The 16,685-nt window shown below is 39.8% G+C and overlaps 1 protein-coding gene across 9 annotated transcripts in view; it reads right to left on the bottom strand.

Moving 5' to 3' along the window:
• Positions 1–16,434, bottom strand: part of ATP6V0A1 (ATPase H+ transporting V0 subunit a1) — a 55,751-nt gene extending 39,317 nt beyond the window's left edge. For 6 of the 9 annotated variants that reach the window (XR_014257362.1, XM_082440588.1, XM_082440589.1 and 3 more), the window contains exons 1-5: positions 16,279–16,434; positions 14,222–14,385; positions 2,383–2,461; positions 1,101–1,198; positions 13–141 (exon numbers count right to left, since the gene is read on the bottom strand). Coding sequence is in view for 8 of the 9 variants with exons in the window: in XM_082440588.1 (XP_082296714.1) it covers positions 13–141; positions 1,101–1,198; positions 2,383–2,461; positions 14,222–14,338 (423 nt within the window). In the remaining variant the exon portion in view is untranslated. Of the gene's footprint in view, positions 1–12; positions 142–1,100; positions 1,199–2,256; positions 2,462–14,221; positions 14,386–16,278 lie in introns of those variants that run through there. The other 3 variants (XM_082440594.1, XM_082440593.1, XM_082440592.1) reach the window with 3 other exon arrangements.
• Between the last annotated feature and the right edge of the window lie 251 nt (positions 16,435–16,685).

Here is a 16,685-nt window from a genome sequence, read left to right as displayed (position 1 = left end):
CAATAGTCTGACCTCATCGAAAAACTGCTGAGTTTTGCGAAGTATAAATTTTAATTCAGTCAGTTCCAGGAAATTTCTCTTCAGAGCTTCCTGGTTTGTGTTGATTTCCTTCAGTTCATTTTCAATCTTCTCAAAATTGGCCTACAGAAACAACAACAACAACAAAAAAACCAATTTACTCAAAGGAAGCTCAAAATGCTTGCTCTGAAAGACAGATGAATTCATCCATCCCAGGGAACGCTCGCCACCCAGACGGTTCAAAGGTATCTTTGAACAACACAGCAAGTACAGTCAGCCCTCCGTATCCTTGGGTTCCATACCTGCGGATTCAACTAACCATGGTTCGAAAATATTTGGGGAAAAACATTTTCCAGAAAGTTCCAAAGAGCAAAACTTAAATCTGCTGCCCACCAGCAACTATTTACCCAGCATCTACATTGTATTTACAACTACTTACACAGCATTTACATTGTATTAGGTATTATAAGTAATCCAGAGATGATTTAAAGTATACGAGAGGATGTGCATAGGTTATATGCAAATACTACAGCTATTTTATATAAGGGACTTGAGCACCGGCAGATTTTGGTATCCGAGGGAAGGCCTGGAACCAATCCCCCTCAGATACTGAGGGACAACTGTACTGTGTTTTTACCAGGGCAATTTTCTTTATGAAAACTTTTTTGCTTAAAACCGTCTTTCTTTGTCTATAGATTCTGTTGTACACTTGGTTAAATTCCTCAGGGGACTTCAGATAGATAAAATAATTATTGAAAAGTTAATGAAAGGCTATTCATTTAGTCTATGAGATTAATAAATTACTGGATAAATTAACATTGATCCAATAAAGTTTCAATAAGCCAATAAACACTTATTTAGTCGCATGCGATAGTATTTGAGATACCACAGTGTTTTTTATACCATAAAAAAGCAAATTCATTTTAATCCCATCCACAAGAAACTTGCAATCAATAGACAATGCAGTTGCAATCAACAGACAAGGACAGCAAGAATTATTCTACTCTCCAACTACTCAGGAAATTACTTTATGCATTTAAATAGAAAGAAACTTATCTGGCTTCCTCAGAAGAACTGTTTACCTCTAAGTCAATCATGTCCCGGGGGAAGGGCACCTCTGGGTTTTCGCCAGTGTCCATAATTGGGATATTGGCTTTCCTTATCTCTTTCTCAACAAATCCTAGAACAACAGAATCAAAACATTCATGTCTAGCTGCACATGTCTGGAATTGCCAATACTTGAGGAAAAAAATAATAAGACCCCAAACCTGGCTAAAAAGAGCTTCGTTCTAAGAAAGACACTTTTACATAAAAAAGGCAGACCGTGTAAATCCTTTTTTCTCCACATTCCTCTTCCTCCTACCCTACGGTTCTCTAAAGCATAGCTACCCCAAACGGGCTTACCATCCCACTACTGTCTTCTTTCCCTCTTCTGATATTAAAACTGGTCCTCATCTGTGTCAGCTCTCTACCCTTTGTGACTTCTACTGTATGACGGTTCTGGTCACAGATACTGTTGGCAGAGAAGAGCTACAGAAGAGTGCGATTCAGTAGAATATTTGAAACTTAGCACACTAGTGAGACAACTCCAGCCTACATGGGTTTCATTAAATGTGAAAACAGGTCAGTTTTGACTTAAAAAATACAAAAAACAACGCACAGAATAAGGCCCCAAAACACCAGAAGAGAAAAGTGTTTCAGGTGATAACTACTGACTTAGTTTTTAGCACGGGGACTAAATTCACCTAACAGCTGACTGAAAGCTGGCATAGTATAGTAGCAAGATCTTGGATTTTGAAGACAAGACAACCTGGATTCAAACACTGATCCCATCATGACAGCTTACGTTCTTGGGCAAGTCACTTAACCTCTCTGATCTTTGGTTTCTTCGTTTACTAAATATGGGTACTAAATCACCCATCTTGAAGGAATGTTGTGGGGAATGAACAAAATAAAGTATATGAACACCCTAACGCTCAACAGGACCTTAATAAATGTTAGATTCTTCCCTCATAAATAGCTCAAATTAAAAGGTGGCTATGCTGACATCTAAAATTGATGGTGTTCTGGGCTCTACCTCTCAGAATTCTACAGTGTAGTACTGCCATAAAACCCTTCCCATAAAAAAAAACCAGTATTTTTCAGCTTGCAGCCTTGTCATCTCAAACAAAGTTTCTATTAAGCACCACCTAGCCCAAACACCACACGTCTACTCATGCACAAGAAATTCATCTTTACATCAGATTGCAAGATTTTTCCTCTCTTCTTTTCCTCCTGTAGTATTTTCTTCCTTTATTAAGAAGACTCTAATTTAAGACAAATGGCTCACTAGAGGAACATCAGACAAGGCCAAAATGCACATACGAAGCTTTCGATCCATTTCTTCACATCTTCTAACTTCATTCACAAATTTCCGCTGGAAAACGTTCACATCTGGATTTAACTGCAAAATAAGAACAGAATACCAAATATTCAAATACTACATTTCCCCTCTTTCATAAGCAACACATCCTGCAAAGTGAAAACCTAATTTACTGTCAATGTATGATGCGACACTAATAAAAACTTTCTACTGATCCACACAACCTGCTTTGGGACCAGTCACACCAACGAAAAGTAAAATCCCCTCCCTCACTGCTGCAACATATTCCTGGAATGGAGGCAAACTAGACAAAGCATAGTGGCACAAAATGTTCTTCCCGGGCCAAAAGTCTCAGTGAGCACAACCACCACCCACATTTGGGCAATGGATATAATAGAAGCTCTGCCTGGTTTTCCTTCTCTCCTTCTTCCCAATCAGAAGAGACAGAAGGCAAACTTCTCTTGTTCTTTTGCCCCAGGGTCTTCACCTTCTAGGTGATAGGCTGGTTTATTCAATCATACATCACAAGTAATTTTCAAAGCAATGTGACAGATCTTCTGGGAAATGCAAATAAGAATAAAACAAGTTCCTACTCATTAAGAAGCCTGCAAACTAATAGAGAAGAAAGATGAATACAACCAATAAGAGAGCATGTGATAAATTCCATAAAAGCAATACAAAGAAAGAATTATAGTTACTCAACATTTGTGGAGCACCAAATATGTCCCAGACACTGTATTAGGCACTGGCATAAATATAAAGAATACGAGATATCCTAGCTTTGAAGAGCTATCAGCCCCACAGAAGAGAGACACAAACCGATCAATACAACTTTTGTGATAAACGTTATTAAAGAGTAAGCAAAATATTGTTGGCAGTTTCCTATACAGTTAAACATATATCTACCTACCTCATGACTGAGCATTCTGCTGCTAGGCACCCGCTTAAGAGGAATGAAAACATGTCCACAGAAATTTGTAAAAGAATGTTTACAGCAGCTTTATTCATAATCGACCCAAACTGGCAATGATCCAAATGCCATCAACAGGAGACTGGATAAAGACACTGTGATATGTTCGTACCATAGAATGCTATTCAGTAATAAAAAAGAATCAACTACAGATATGCACAAAATGAGATTAAATCTCAAAAATATGAGGTTGAGTGAAAGAAGTCAGACATAAGAGTCTGTAATGTATCATTCATTTACATAAAGTTCAAAAACAGGCAAAACTAATCTATGATGGTAGAAATCAAAACAGTGGTTACCTATGATGGGTAGGGACTGACCAGAAGTGTGTTCGAGATAACTTTCTGAGCTACTGGAAATATTCTATATCTTGACTGGGGTGGTGGTTATAAGGGTATATAAATTTACCAAAATCATCAACCTGTACTCCTAAGATCTATGTATTTCACTGAATATAAAGTTTACCTCCATAAAAAAGAAGAGGGGGGCTTCCCTGGTGGCGCAGTGGTTAAGAACCTGCCTGCCAATGCAAGAGACATGGGTTCAAGCCCTGGTCCGGGAAGATACCACATGCTGCGGAGCAACTAAGCCTATGAGCCACAACTACTGAGCCTGCGCTCTTGAGCCTGTGCTCTGCAGCAAGAGAAGCCACCACAATGAGAAGCCCACGCACAGCAACAAAGAGTAGCCCCCGCTCACTGCAACTAGAGAAAGCTGAGCGCAGCAATGAAGAATTAGAATTAGAACTAGAATTACCATATGACCCAGCAATCCCACTACTGGGCATATACCCAGAGAAAACCATAATTCAAAAAGACACATGCACCCCAATGTTCACTGCAGCACTATTTACAATAGCCAGGTCATGGAGCAACCTAAATGCCCATCGACACACAAATGGATAAAGAAGATGTGGTATATATATACAATGGAATATTACCCAGCCATAAAAAGGAATGAAATTGGGTCATTTGTAGAGACGTGGATGAGTCTAGAGACTGTCATATAGAATGAAGTAAGTCAGAAAGAGAAAAACAAATATCGCATATTAATGCATATATGTGGAACCTAAAAAAATGGTACAGATGAACCGGTTTGCAGGGCAGAAATTGAGACACAGAAGTAGAGAACAAACATATGGACACCAAGGGGGAAAAGCAGCAGTGGGTGATGATGGTGGTGGGATGAATTGGGAGATTGGGATTGACATGTATACACTGATGTGTATAAAATGGATGACTAATAAGAACCTGCTGTATAAAAAAATAAATAGGGCTTCCCCGGTGGCGCAGTGGTGGAGAGTCCACCTGCCAATGCAGGGGACACGGGTTCAAGCCCTGGTCCAGGAGGATCCCACATGCCACAGAGCGGCTGAGCCCGTGCGCCACAACTACTGAGCCTGTGCTCTAGAGCCCGTGAGCCACAACTGCTGAGCCCATGTGCCACAACTACTGAGCACACACGCCTAGAGCCCGTGCTCTGCAACGGGAGAGGCCACTGCAGTGGGAGGCCCGCGCACCGCAGTGAGGAGTGGCCCCCGCTCGCTGCAGCTGGGGAGAACCCACGAGCAGCAACGAGGACCCAACACAGCCAAAAATAAATAAATAAAATAAATAAATTTATTAAAAAATAAATAAAATAAAGTTTAAAAATTCAAAAAAATCACAATGCAGCCATAAATAAATAAATAAATAAATAAATTTTTTAAAAAAGAATGAACTGTAAGAGAGAGAGAGAGAGAGACTGGTAACAGAGAACCTAGTAAGGAAATTATTGGCATTATGTATTACATTAATATTAGACAGATGGAATCTATAGTAAAAACCATTATTAGAGATTAAGAGAATCACTACATAATGATAATAAGAACAATTCCCAGGAAAATGAAACAATTCCAAACTTGTGTGTCCCTAATAAAATGCTTATTTGTTTTTCTTTTGTTTTGTTTTTTTTCACTGAGCAGGCAGTACTCAGCCTCTCATTCAGAAATTTCCACTTCAATAAACAAGACATTCTGAAGTGAAAGTAGCCACAAGACTCATGGTAACTTTACTGGTTTCATAATCAGGAGTCAAGGTTCAACTGCAGCCACACCATGGCCTGCTTTGGGTAAGGAGTCCTGAAATATGTGGGCAAGGCATTCTCAAAATATTTCAAACAAACATCAACAGAACTACAAGAAAAAACTGACAAATCTGTCTACGTAGTGGGAAATTTTAATATAATTTTAAAACTATTGATACATCAAGTCCACCAAATATTATAAAGGACAGAGAACATTTGAACAACATAATCAGCTTAATCTAACACTCACACACATTTTCTAACACTGCATCCAATAGTTCTCTCTTCAAGAGTTCATTTATAAAAACTGACCACAAAATAGGTCACACAGCAAGTCTCAGTACAGAATTGGTACCATAAAATGTTCTCTATCATGCAATTAAGTTAGAAATCCATATCAAAAATACAACTTAACATATTTGGAAATTCTAAAATAGCCCTAAGTAATTCACAGCACAAAGAAAAAGTCATAATGAAAATCTCTCTCTCTCTTTTTTTTTTTCCTGTGGCCATGCCACGTGGCTTGCGGGATCTCAGTTCCCCAGCCAGGGATCAAACCCAGGCCCTCGGCAGTGAGAGCACACAGTCCTAATCACTGGACTGCCAGGGAATTCCCTGAAATATCTTAAAATATTTAGAATGGAATGATAATGAAAATGCTAAAGATCAAACTTTGTAGGATGCTCTTAAAGTGGTATTTAAAGGGAACTTTATAGACTTAAATGCAAATAGAAAAGACTAAAAAATTAATGTGTCAAGTGTTCAAGAAGTTAAAAAAAAGATAACAGGAAGTAGAAAACAACAAAGAGCAGAAATTGGGACTTCCCTGGTGGTCCAGTGGTTAAGACTCTGCCTTCCAATGCAGGGGGTGCAGATTTGATCCCTGGTTGGGGAGCTAAGATCCCACATGCCTTGGGCCAAAAAACCAAAAAACATAAAACAGAAGCAATATTGTAACAAATTCAATAAAAAGACTTAAAGAAAAAAAAAAAAAGAGCAGAAATGAATAAAAGTTCCTGAACAAAACAAAGTCAAAAGCTGATTTTTTTCTTTTATTCTTCTTTATCATTTTGTTATCATTTTTTCCTAAAAGCTGGTTATTTGAAAAGACAAAATGGACCAAATTTTTATAAGACTGAGAGAAGGCATAAATAAACATAAGAATAAAAAAAGTTCACTACAGATAGAAATTTCAACAGTTAAAATATACCCATCTAGAAACACCAGGCCTAGAAGGTTTAAAGATAGGTTCTTTCAAAGACTAGATAAGCCCAAAGCTTAGAAAAACTATTCCAATGAGGAGACAAATGAAAGGAACATTCCTCAACCAATAAGTGAGATTGGCCAGTATAATCTTTATACCAAAATAAGATAGGAATAGTTTGAGAAAGGACAATTACAGACCAATATCATTTATAAATATAAATGAAAAAATCCTAATAAAATTATTAGGAAATTGAACCCTAAAATTCTTTTGAATACACCTCATGACCGAGTTTCCCAGGCTTACAAGGATGATTTTACGTTTAAAAAAAATCTATACAAATGGTCTGTAAGGATATGAAAAAGACTCCACATCATTAGCCATCAGGGAAATGCAAATCAAAACCACTGTGAGATACCACTTCACATTAGGATGGCTGTAAAAAAAAAAAAAAAAAAGGAAAATAACAAGTGTTGGTGAGGATGTGAAGGAACTGGAACCCTCATACATTGCTGGCAGGAATGTAAAGTGGTGTGGCTGCTGTGGAAAGCAGTGTGGAGGTTTTTCAAAGTGTTAGAATTACCACATGACCCAGCAATTCCGGGTACCTACTCCTGGGTACCGGAGTATATATACTCCAGTATACTCCAGTATATACTTCTTTGGGTATATACCCAAAAGAAGTGAAAATAGGCACTCAAACAAATACCTGTACATGAATGTTTATATAGCAACATTATTCACAATAGCCAAAATGTGAAAACAACTCAAATATGTTCAGCAACTAATGAATGAATAAACAAAAGTTGGTATATACATACATACAATGGAAAATATTCAGCCATAAAATGGAGTGAGCACTGATACATGCTACAACAGGATGAATCCTGAAAACAACATGCTAAGCAAAAGAAGCAAGATACAAAAGGCAATGTATCATATGATTCCATTCATATATAATGTCCATCCAGAATAGGGAAATCCAGAAAGACAGCGGTAGATTAAGTGATTGCCAAGGGCTGGGGCGAGGGAGAGATGGGGAGTGACTGCTATGGGTACAGGGTTTCTTTGCAGGGGCGATTAAATGTTCCGGAATTAGATGGTGGTGATGGTTACACAACCATGTGAATGCACTAAATACCACTGAACTGTACACTGTGAAAGGGTGACTTTTTTGGTATATCTCAATTGAAAAAAACATAGGCAGTGGAATCAGACAATCTTGGATACAAATCTGTGTGTCCCTGGGGTATTTTCATCTGTGCTGCAGGTTCCTAAACTGTAAAATGACAGTGGTAGGTTCCACTATTCAAAAGGAGGTTCTACTTCTCAGGTTGCTGTAGGAATGCCTGCAGTAATAATGTAAAATGTTCAACATGACATCTATTCAAAAAATGTAAATTGTCCTTATGATCCTACGTGTTAGACAGTAAGGGACTGAAGAATAGACAAGAAGTATGTCAAAGAGAAGAATGAATGAGGGGACAGATAAGCCACAGAAGATTTTGAACAAGTCGAGCAACGAAACATGTCTTGTCTCTCTAAAACCCAGGGCAATATCTTTTGTATAGAAGATAAGTAACAACTAGCTCTATACTGAAACCACTTCTTATACTGAAACCACTCATTTTAATATGCTGCATATTTTCGTACTTAAAAAAAGATAGAAAGCAAAGTACAGATACATGCTACAATATAGATGAACCTTGAAAACATTATGTTAAATGAAAGAAGCCAGACACAAAAGACTACATATTGTATGACTCCACTCACATGAAATGTCCAAGAATAGGCAAATCCACAGAAACAACAATGAAGATTAGTGGTTACCAGGGGCTGGGGGTGGGGAGTGTGGTTGGGAGGAAATGGGGAGTGACTGTTAATGGCTACAGGGTTTCTTACTGGGGTGATGAAAATGTTCTAAAATTGATTGTGGTGATGGTTGTACAATTCTGTGAATATACTATAAGTCATTAAATTGTACACTTTAAATGGATAAATTGTACGGTATGTGAATTATATCTCAGTAAAGCTGTTAAAAAAAATTAGTAGGAAAAAATATGACTATGTAATTCACCAAATTACTGGATTAAAGGAGAAAAAAACATGGCAACCTCAATAAGGAAAGACATTCAATAGAATTCCACAACCATTTGTGACAGTAACTTCAGAAAATCAGAAATTGAAAGGAATCTGCATAATCTAATAGAATTTTCCCAGAAATTAAGAATAAACATCTTATTTAAATTATAAAAAATTTAAAAGATTCCCCTTAAAGTTAGAAGCAAGACAGGCATACTACATGATAGATACAAAGCATTTTGCCCTATTTCCTTATTAACAATTATCCCAATTTTGTTTAGGGAAGCAACTGCTCAGCTGAAAAAAAAAAGAAAACCACCACATTTCCCAGACTCCCTTGCAGCTAGAGTATGCCATAATTTTGGCCAATGATAAATTAGCAAAGTCTGCTGAGGGTTTCTGGGAAAGTTGTTTTCCTCCATATGTAAGTACTTCCCCCTCCTCCTTGCACTTCTTTCTTCCTGCCTAGAATATGGAAGAAATGCTGGGAGCTGTGGTGGTCGCCTATAAGGACAAAAGCCAAATGCTCAAGGATGGCCAAAAAGAAACACAGAATGATCTTAGGACACTGATGACAGTGTGAAGCTGGGCTTCATGTTACATGAGAAAAGTACACCCCTAACATTTGGGTTTTCGGTTACATACAGCTAAACACAATCCTAACCAGTATTAGCTTGTTCTTACTCTTCATCAACACGTTATGTTACTGGGACTTCTCTGGTGGTCTAGTGGGTAGGACCCCGAGCTCCCAATGCAGGGGGCCCAGGTTCAATCCCTGGTCGGGGAACTGGATCCCGCATGCGTGCCACAACTAAGAGTCTGCATGCCGCAACTAAGAAGGCTGCATGCTGCAACTATGAGCCTACATGTCACAACTAAAAATCCCACATGCCACAAGGAAGATCCCACTGCATGCCACAACTGAGACCTGGCGCAGACAAAATAAACAAATAAATAAATATTAAAAAATAAATTTAAAAAAGTTATGTTATTAAAGGTCCCAATGGATACAGTAAAATAAGAGAAAGAAAAGGAAAAGGATTTGAAAGAAACAGTTCACTCTCTGACAGTGCAGTAAAAAAGATTATATCAAATGTAGCAAAATGTTAACAACTGGTGAATCTACATTAGAGTATTCAGGCTTGAAATTTTTCAAGATAAAAATTTAGGAGGGACTTCCCTGATGGCACAGTGGTTAAGAATCCACCTGCCAATGCAGGGGACGTGGATTCGATTCCTCGTCCAGGAAGATCCCACATGCCGCAGAGCAACTAAGCCCATGAGCCCCAACTACTGAGCCTGCGCTCTAGAGCCCGCGAGCCACAACTACTGAGCCCACGTGCCACAACTACTGAAGCCCGTGCATCTAGAGCCTGTGCTCTGCACCAAGAGAAGCCACCACAGTGAGAAGCCTGCATACTGCAACAAAGAGTAGCCCCTGCTCACTGCAACTAGAGAAAGCCTGTGCACAGCAACAAAGACCCAACGCAGCCAAAAATAAATTTTTTAAAAAAATTTAGGAAAACAGAAAATACTGATAACAAAAAAAGAAAAATAAACTTTATATATATGACAAAATATACCAAAAACAGAGGGAAAAGACAAGCCACAGCCTGGAAGAAGTTATCAGTAGAGGATTAGAAAAAAGATTAGCTTCCAGAGTACACGAAGAACTTGAAAAAAAAATCCTACAAGTCAATACAGAAGACATGCAAACCCAATAGAAAAACAGGCAGATGATATGGACAGACATTCATGGAAAATGAAACCCATTATGTCCGATAAACAAATAAGAAGATACTAAATGTACTAATGTAGAAAATGCAAATTAAAACAACAAGATACCACTTGGCAACCATCAGACTGGCAAATTTCTTTCTGTCTGAGCACAGAGGCGTTGACACAATCGTGGAACGACAGGTACTCTCAACCAGGCATGGGAGCACGAACAGGTGCGTTCACCCTGAAGTTCACTCGGATAACATCTAACAGTTAGGGATGCACACGATGCTCAGCAACGCGCCTCCTGGTTATAATCCCTGGAGCAGCAGCAGGTCCATGAGATCAATACCATTTTCTTGTAACACTAGGACATCATTTGCCTTTTTCATTCTCATTCTCTCATGAGTGTTCAGTGAAGCTTTCCAGAGGCTCATGAGATACATCACAGCAGACTGACTGCAGAAGCAAATGAGAATCCAGCTTTCTGCTAATTCAGACACTAAAAGATTTTCGAAAGTGTAAAAGCAATATCCCTCTTCTCGAAACTATTTTTTTGTTTTGGAAAACATAGCTATTTTTCATAAAAATGTTATGATAATACGTAGTGGGTTTATTAGTATAATTTTTAAATGATTTAATAAGTAAATACTTCAAACATTTCTCAGTTTTAATTTCCAGTACAATAATATCGCTAACTGTAACTCTTATAAAAGCCCTCTGGGGTCCTCAATTTTTTAAGAGTCTAAAGAGGTCCTTAGACCAAAAAGTTTGAGAACCACTGCCCTGGAGAAACTATCACACATGTATACCACAAGACATATATATGAATCTTCCTTGCACCACTGTAGAGCAAAGAATTGCAATCAACCAAAATGTTCATCAAAAGGAAAAAATGATAAACTGTATATTCTTACAATAACTATATAGCAATTTAAAGGAATGAACTAGCACTATCTGTATCAACATGGTTAAATCTTACAAACATTAAATTTAAAAAGTACTTGCTGAAGGATACACACAACATGAAACCATATACATAGTTTTAAAACATATAAAATTATACTATATATTATTTAGTCATACATACATACATACACAGCAAAAGTGGAAAAAAAAACCAAGGGAATGATAAAAGCAAAGATCATTGTAGAGATTACCTTTGTGGGGGAGGAGAGAGAAATGAATGGCAGGGAAGAAGGATACACAGGAGCTTTCAATTATTTGTGGAATGTTTCTCTTAATTAGATAGTAGAAACATAGTTACAGGAATAACTCGTTTTACTGTATTTCACATTATTGCACTTTGCAGATATCACTTTGTTTTACAAATTGAAGGTTTGTGGCAACCCTGCACTGAGGAAGGGTTGATCAGCACCATTATTCCAACAGCATTTGCTCACTTCGTGTCTCTGTGTCACATTTTGGTAATTCTCTGAGTATTTCAAACTTTTCCAGTATTATATCTGTTACGGTGATCAGTCATCTTTTTATTGCAAAAAGATTACGACTTGCTGAAGTCTCAGATGATGGTTAGCATTTTTTAGCAACAAACTATTTTTTAATTAATATATGTACATTTTTTTTTAGACATAATGCTACTGCACACTTAATAGACTATAGTATAGTCTATAGCCTACAGTATAAACATAACTTGTGGGAATCTTAGTTCCCCGACCAGGGATTGAACCTGTGCCCTCGGCAGTGAAAGCGTGGAGTCCTAACCACTGCACCACCAGGGAATTCCCAACATAACTTTTATATGCACTGGAAACCAAAAAATTTGTGTGACTCGCTTTATTGAGATACTCACTTTACTGTAGTGGTCTGGAACTAAAATAAATATTCATTGTATTAGTCCCTATAATGTTTTGTATGATTGAAATACAACATAAGTAAAAGTTAAGAACACTGAATAGACACAATGGGTGTTAGGTAGGGAGACACCATAGTACCAGATAAAGGATTGCAAATTAAGGATAACTTTGGTTTGATTTAGGTTTCAAGTCTAGAAAACTGGAAGAATATTGATGCATTAGCTCATCTTTAGAAAGTCAGGATGAAGAAATAGTTTGTTAAAAAGGCAAGGTGCTGGGATTTAGACATAACCAGCTTGAGAAGCAGAGATGACAAAAATCTTTTTTGGGGGGAGGTGGGATGGGGGGACAAAGGCCTTCTGAGATATTTTATTTTATTTTTTTTAATTGAAGTACAGTTAATTTACAATGTAGTGTTAGACAGAAATCTTAGAGAGTTGTTAATTCAGGGATGGTGTTTGGGAGGTCAGGACCAGAGACACAGATTTGGGACTCGCTGAGTAAAGATGGAAGATTTGAGGACAGATGAGATCACCAAAAGAAAAAAAAAAAAAAGTGATAGGGAAGATGTGGGTACGGAGAAGCTTAACCAGAGAGAGCAAAGAAAAGAGTTTCGGGAACACTGCCACCTATGGCAGGAGTAAGGAACATGAGAGGTTGGTGGAAGATAACAATGAGTTTTCAGAAAGGTAAGAAAAGGAACCAGAGTCAGGGAGGAGGACATTTGAAGAGAGTTGATATAAAAGAGTTCAAACAGAATAAGGGATAAGACCACATCACTGGATTATATTTGTGCAATTTCGGCTCAGACTGAGAACTTCCTGAAAGCTTGCCAATTCCAGGAAGCTAAAACTGATTAATTCCACCTCTTTCTGACCACTCCTCTTTCATCCATCCATTCATTCCAACAAATATTGATTATCTTTTATGTGGGCACTAAGGATATAATAACGAATGTCTCTGTCTTCCTGGTGCTTAGATCACAGTAGAAGAGCGATTCTTTAATCAGCCAGTCACACTGATGAATGGAAAATCACGACTATGATGAATGCTATAAATGAGAGGTACATGGAGCTTTGAGACTGCATAACAAGTAATTGTTACCTGCCCCCTCCTTTCAGGAGCGTAGACTGTGACTTCAGATTGCAAGCCCCATAGGTCATACTTTTTTTATATTCTTAGACTGTCCATTTTCTTTTGATATCTCCTCCAAGTGCCCAGCATAATGCTTCAGAACAATGGGTATTCAGTATATGCTTACTTATATACTATATATCTGTAACTGGATGCTTCAGATTTTGTAATAAATATGTCCTATTGTGTGAAAGAGCTATGACACTTTCTTTTAATACCGTACTATGGGTGTTAAGGAGCCCAAAAGCAAACTGCAAGCCTTGAACAGGTTAGTTTGATGTCCTCCACCTGCATCCCAAGCAATTACCTTGAGAATGCTTAAGATTATTCTCAAAGCGGTAGCTAGTGAAAGTATGGAAGGACTGGCACAAAACATTCTCAACTCTACAAAGACAACTTGAAATGTACACTCTTCCAATAGTAAGCCAGTGCTATAATGTTATTTTTGCAAATAAAAAGCAAAACGTTCGTCTTAAGGCAAATTGGCCATGACAGGAAAAATAGAGTTCAGCGGTAATCAAGAAGCAGCCCCAGGGCTTCCCTGGTGGCGCAGTGGTTGAGAATCTGCCTGCTAATGCAGGGGACACGGGTTCGAGCCCTGGTCTGGGAAGATCCCACATGCTGCGGAGCAACTGGGCCCGTGAGCCACAACTACTGAGCCTGCGCATCTGGAGCCTGTGCTCCGCAACAAGAGAGGCCACGATAGTGAGAGGCCCGCGCACCACGATGAAGAGTGGCCCCCGCTTGCCGAAACTAGAGAAAGCCCTCGCACAGAAACGAAGACCCAACACAGCCAAAAATAAATAAAAAACAAAACAAAACAAAACAAAAGCAGCCCCATAATTACTTACATCACGAAACTGAACCTTTCCGAGTTCTCCTAACTCACTGACACAACAATAAGCAGCTTCTGACTGTAGAAAAAGCTGGGCCAGTGTCATCTCCTCACTCCGGAAAAGCTCCCCCATGGCAGCAGAAAGGACCGGTCAACTGAGTACCTGGATTTCTCTCCAACCTAAGGCAAAAAGAGAAAATTATATGACCTTGGAATTATCAAGAGGACTGAGAGCAAACAACACCCCAGGAAGCCTCTTCCGTTTTGCATTTCATTTCTTCCACTCCATGCTGACAGGTCTTTAACAACTGTTTTGACATCCTTCTTAGAAAGACAGAAAGGAGAAATTGCAACTGCTGTTACTGAATCTTCTCCCAAAGACTGTCTGATGAACAGTCACTTCCTCTGCAGTCGACGTCAGGATTGAATGACAATAATTTGGGACATCTCAATACATAAGAACGTATTCAGATTAAAAACAGGAACTGGCAATCCGAAACAGCTCTTTAAATACCTTGGACACAATATTATGAGGCAGCTGACATTTTTTTTTTTTCCTGTGTCAGGAAACAAACAGAAGAGACCTCGGTTACCCTGTCATAAAGCATGTCTCTGTTGCATCTAGTTTTCTATCCTCTACTGCTAATTTCTAACAGCCAGCACTGCCCTAAAGGTACGGCTACCTTAAAGGGTTTAACTTTCCAAACTCCTCAGAAAACACCATTTTCTCCCAAAAGAATCTAAACACATAAGCATTAACTTAAAAAACAAAAACAGAAAAACACAGAAACAGCTTACACATTAAGCTCAATTTCAAGTCAAGCATGACAGGAATACATGGTAATGACAAAGCAATTTTAAGTCACAGAGAATAAGCTTTGGATCTCCGCAGCTTTCTGTTTCTTATCCCCACCGTCAAGATTAACTACATTCTTCCATCTGTTAAAGCTTCGCATGAATGAGCCAATAAAGATTTCCTTTTCAGTCGGTCTTACCGTTACCGGGTAGGAAAGACAATTGGCGCTATCAGTGGTCCTGAAACTGCAATTATTTATTCTCAATCAGCTATTGTAAGGCACAGGCTGTACAGAATCTAAACTCAACAAAATGTACGGTATTTTTAGTATCATGAGGGCATCCCTAATGATAGGTGAAACTGGCATCAAAGGAAGAGTTATTCTTCCGGAAGCCTGGGAGACATTTTGAGAAATCTGAATGACAAAACCTTTGTGCATTTGACGTTCAAGGCAGCAAAACCACGCATTCAGATATAAGCAAGAATTTCTCAAGAGATCATGTAGCTTGACTTTAAGACTGCCTACACCTGAATCATCCAAAACAGCTGTTAACAGATCCCACACTACCCTCAACAAGAATAGATTCCGCGACCTCTAAACACAAAAAATTATGCCAGATCAGCATAGTTCACAGGCTGCCGATAACGACAGCCTCCAATGAGTTGCCTCCCTGTTTCTGTTCTTTAATGATTACAAGTCTCCCTAGAACATCTCTATCCCACTGGAACCAAAGAGAAAACTAAAAAGGCCACAGCAAGTCGGGCGCGTGGGGGTCGCAAAAAAAATATGAAGAAACAGTAATCCTGCGCAAGAGGAGTCCAAATAAGGTGCTCCCGAGCCCTGCCTCACGACTGTCATCCAGTCCTCGCCTCCTAACGAGGTGTTCAAATTCACCTGCCTCATTTCCTGTCTACCTAGTGAGAAGGAGGAATTCTCTGAGCCCAGGCACACCTACCTCCTGGAGTGGGGAATAAAAGGGGATAATCCTCAAATGGGGAGCCCCTTTAAGAAGCCCCCCAATTCTTCAGCCTCCCCAGTAACCTTCAGTTCCTCCTCCTTCCACTTAAATAGGAGAAGGGATCGGGGCCTCCAAAAGGGAGTGAACCTCCTGTTTCTCTGCCCAGAGGAGGGGTGCCCGAAGAGGGGTGAACCCCCATTTCCTCTGAGACCTGAAGCCCCTGCTAATTCCTTTGACAACCGAGGGGGCCGTTAGAAGGGTTTGCTGTGCCCCTCGGAGGCCGCTCCCTGCCGCGCTGTACCTACAGCCCCAGCTCACCTCCAGCCGCGGGCGGGCCAGCCGCAGCCAATGCAGCCGCCGCAGACCAACCCCGCAGCCTCCGAAGCTCAAACCCGCAGCCTCCGCAGCTCCCGGCAGCAGCACCTCGACGTGCGTGCGTCCGCAAAGCCCCGCCCCCGCGCCGCCGCCGGCCTCCGCCCCCACGATGACCTCATTGCCGTTGGCCAATGGGGTGAGGCCTCGGCCGGAGGCCGCATTGCGGAGTCGCGGGGGCGTGGGCGAGACCCTGCGTGCTGACGCCATCTTGTTCCCGCAGCCTCGGCTGCCGGCCCCGGGAGGGCGGGTGTGTGGGGCGGGCGGCGCAGGTGCTCGAGGCCTTAAGTCCTTGAGCCCTTCAGAATCCCTTCTCACTAATATGTATCCTTGAGGCCAGGCTGCCTGCTTTC

The sequence above is a fragment of the Balaenoptera physalus genome, assembly GCF_965194825.1.
Source record: "Balaenoptera physalus genome assembly, chromosome: 20".
Taxonomy (NCBI): Eukaryota; Metazoa; Chordata; class Mammalia; order Artiodactyla; family Balaenopteridae; genus Balaenoptera; species Balaenoptera physalus.
Note: the sequence above shows the minus strand (reverse complement) of the source record. Positions and strands in the feature narration are given on the sequence as shown.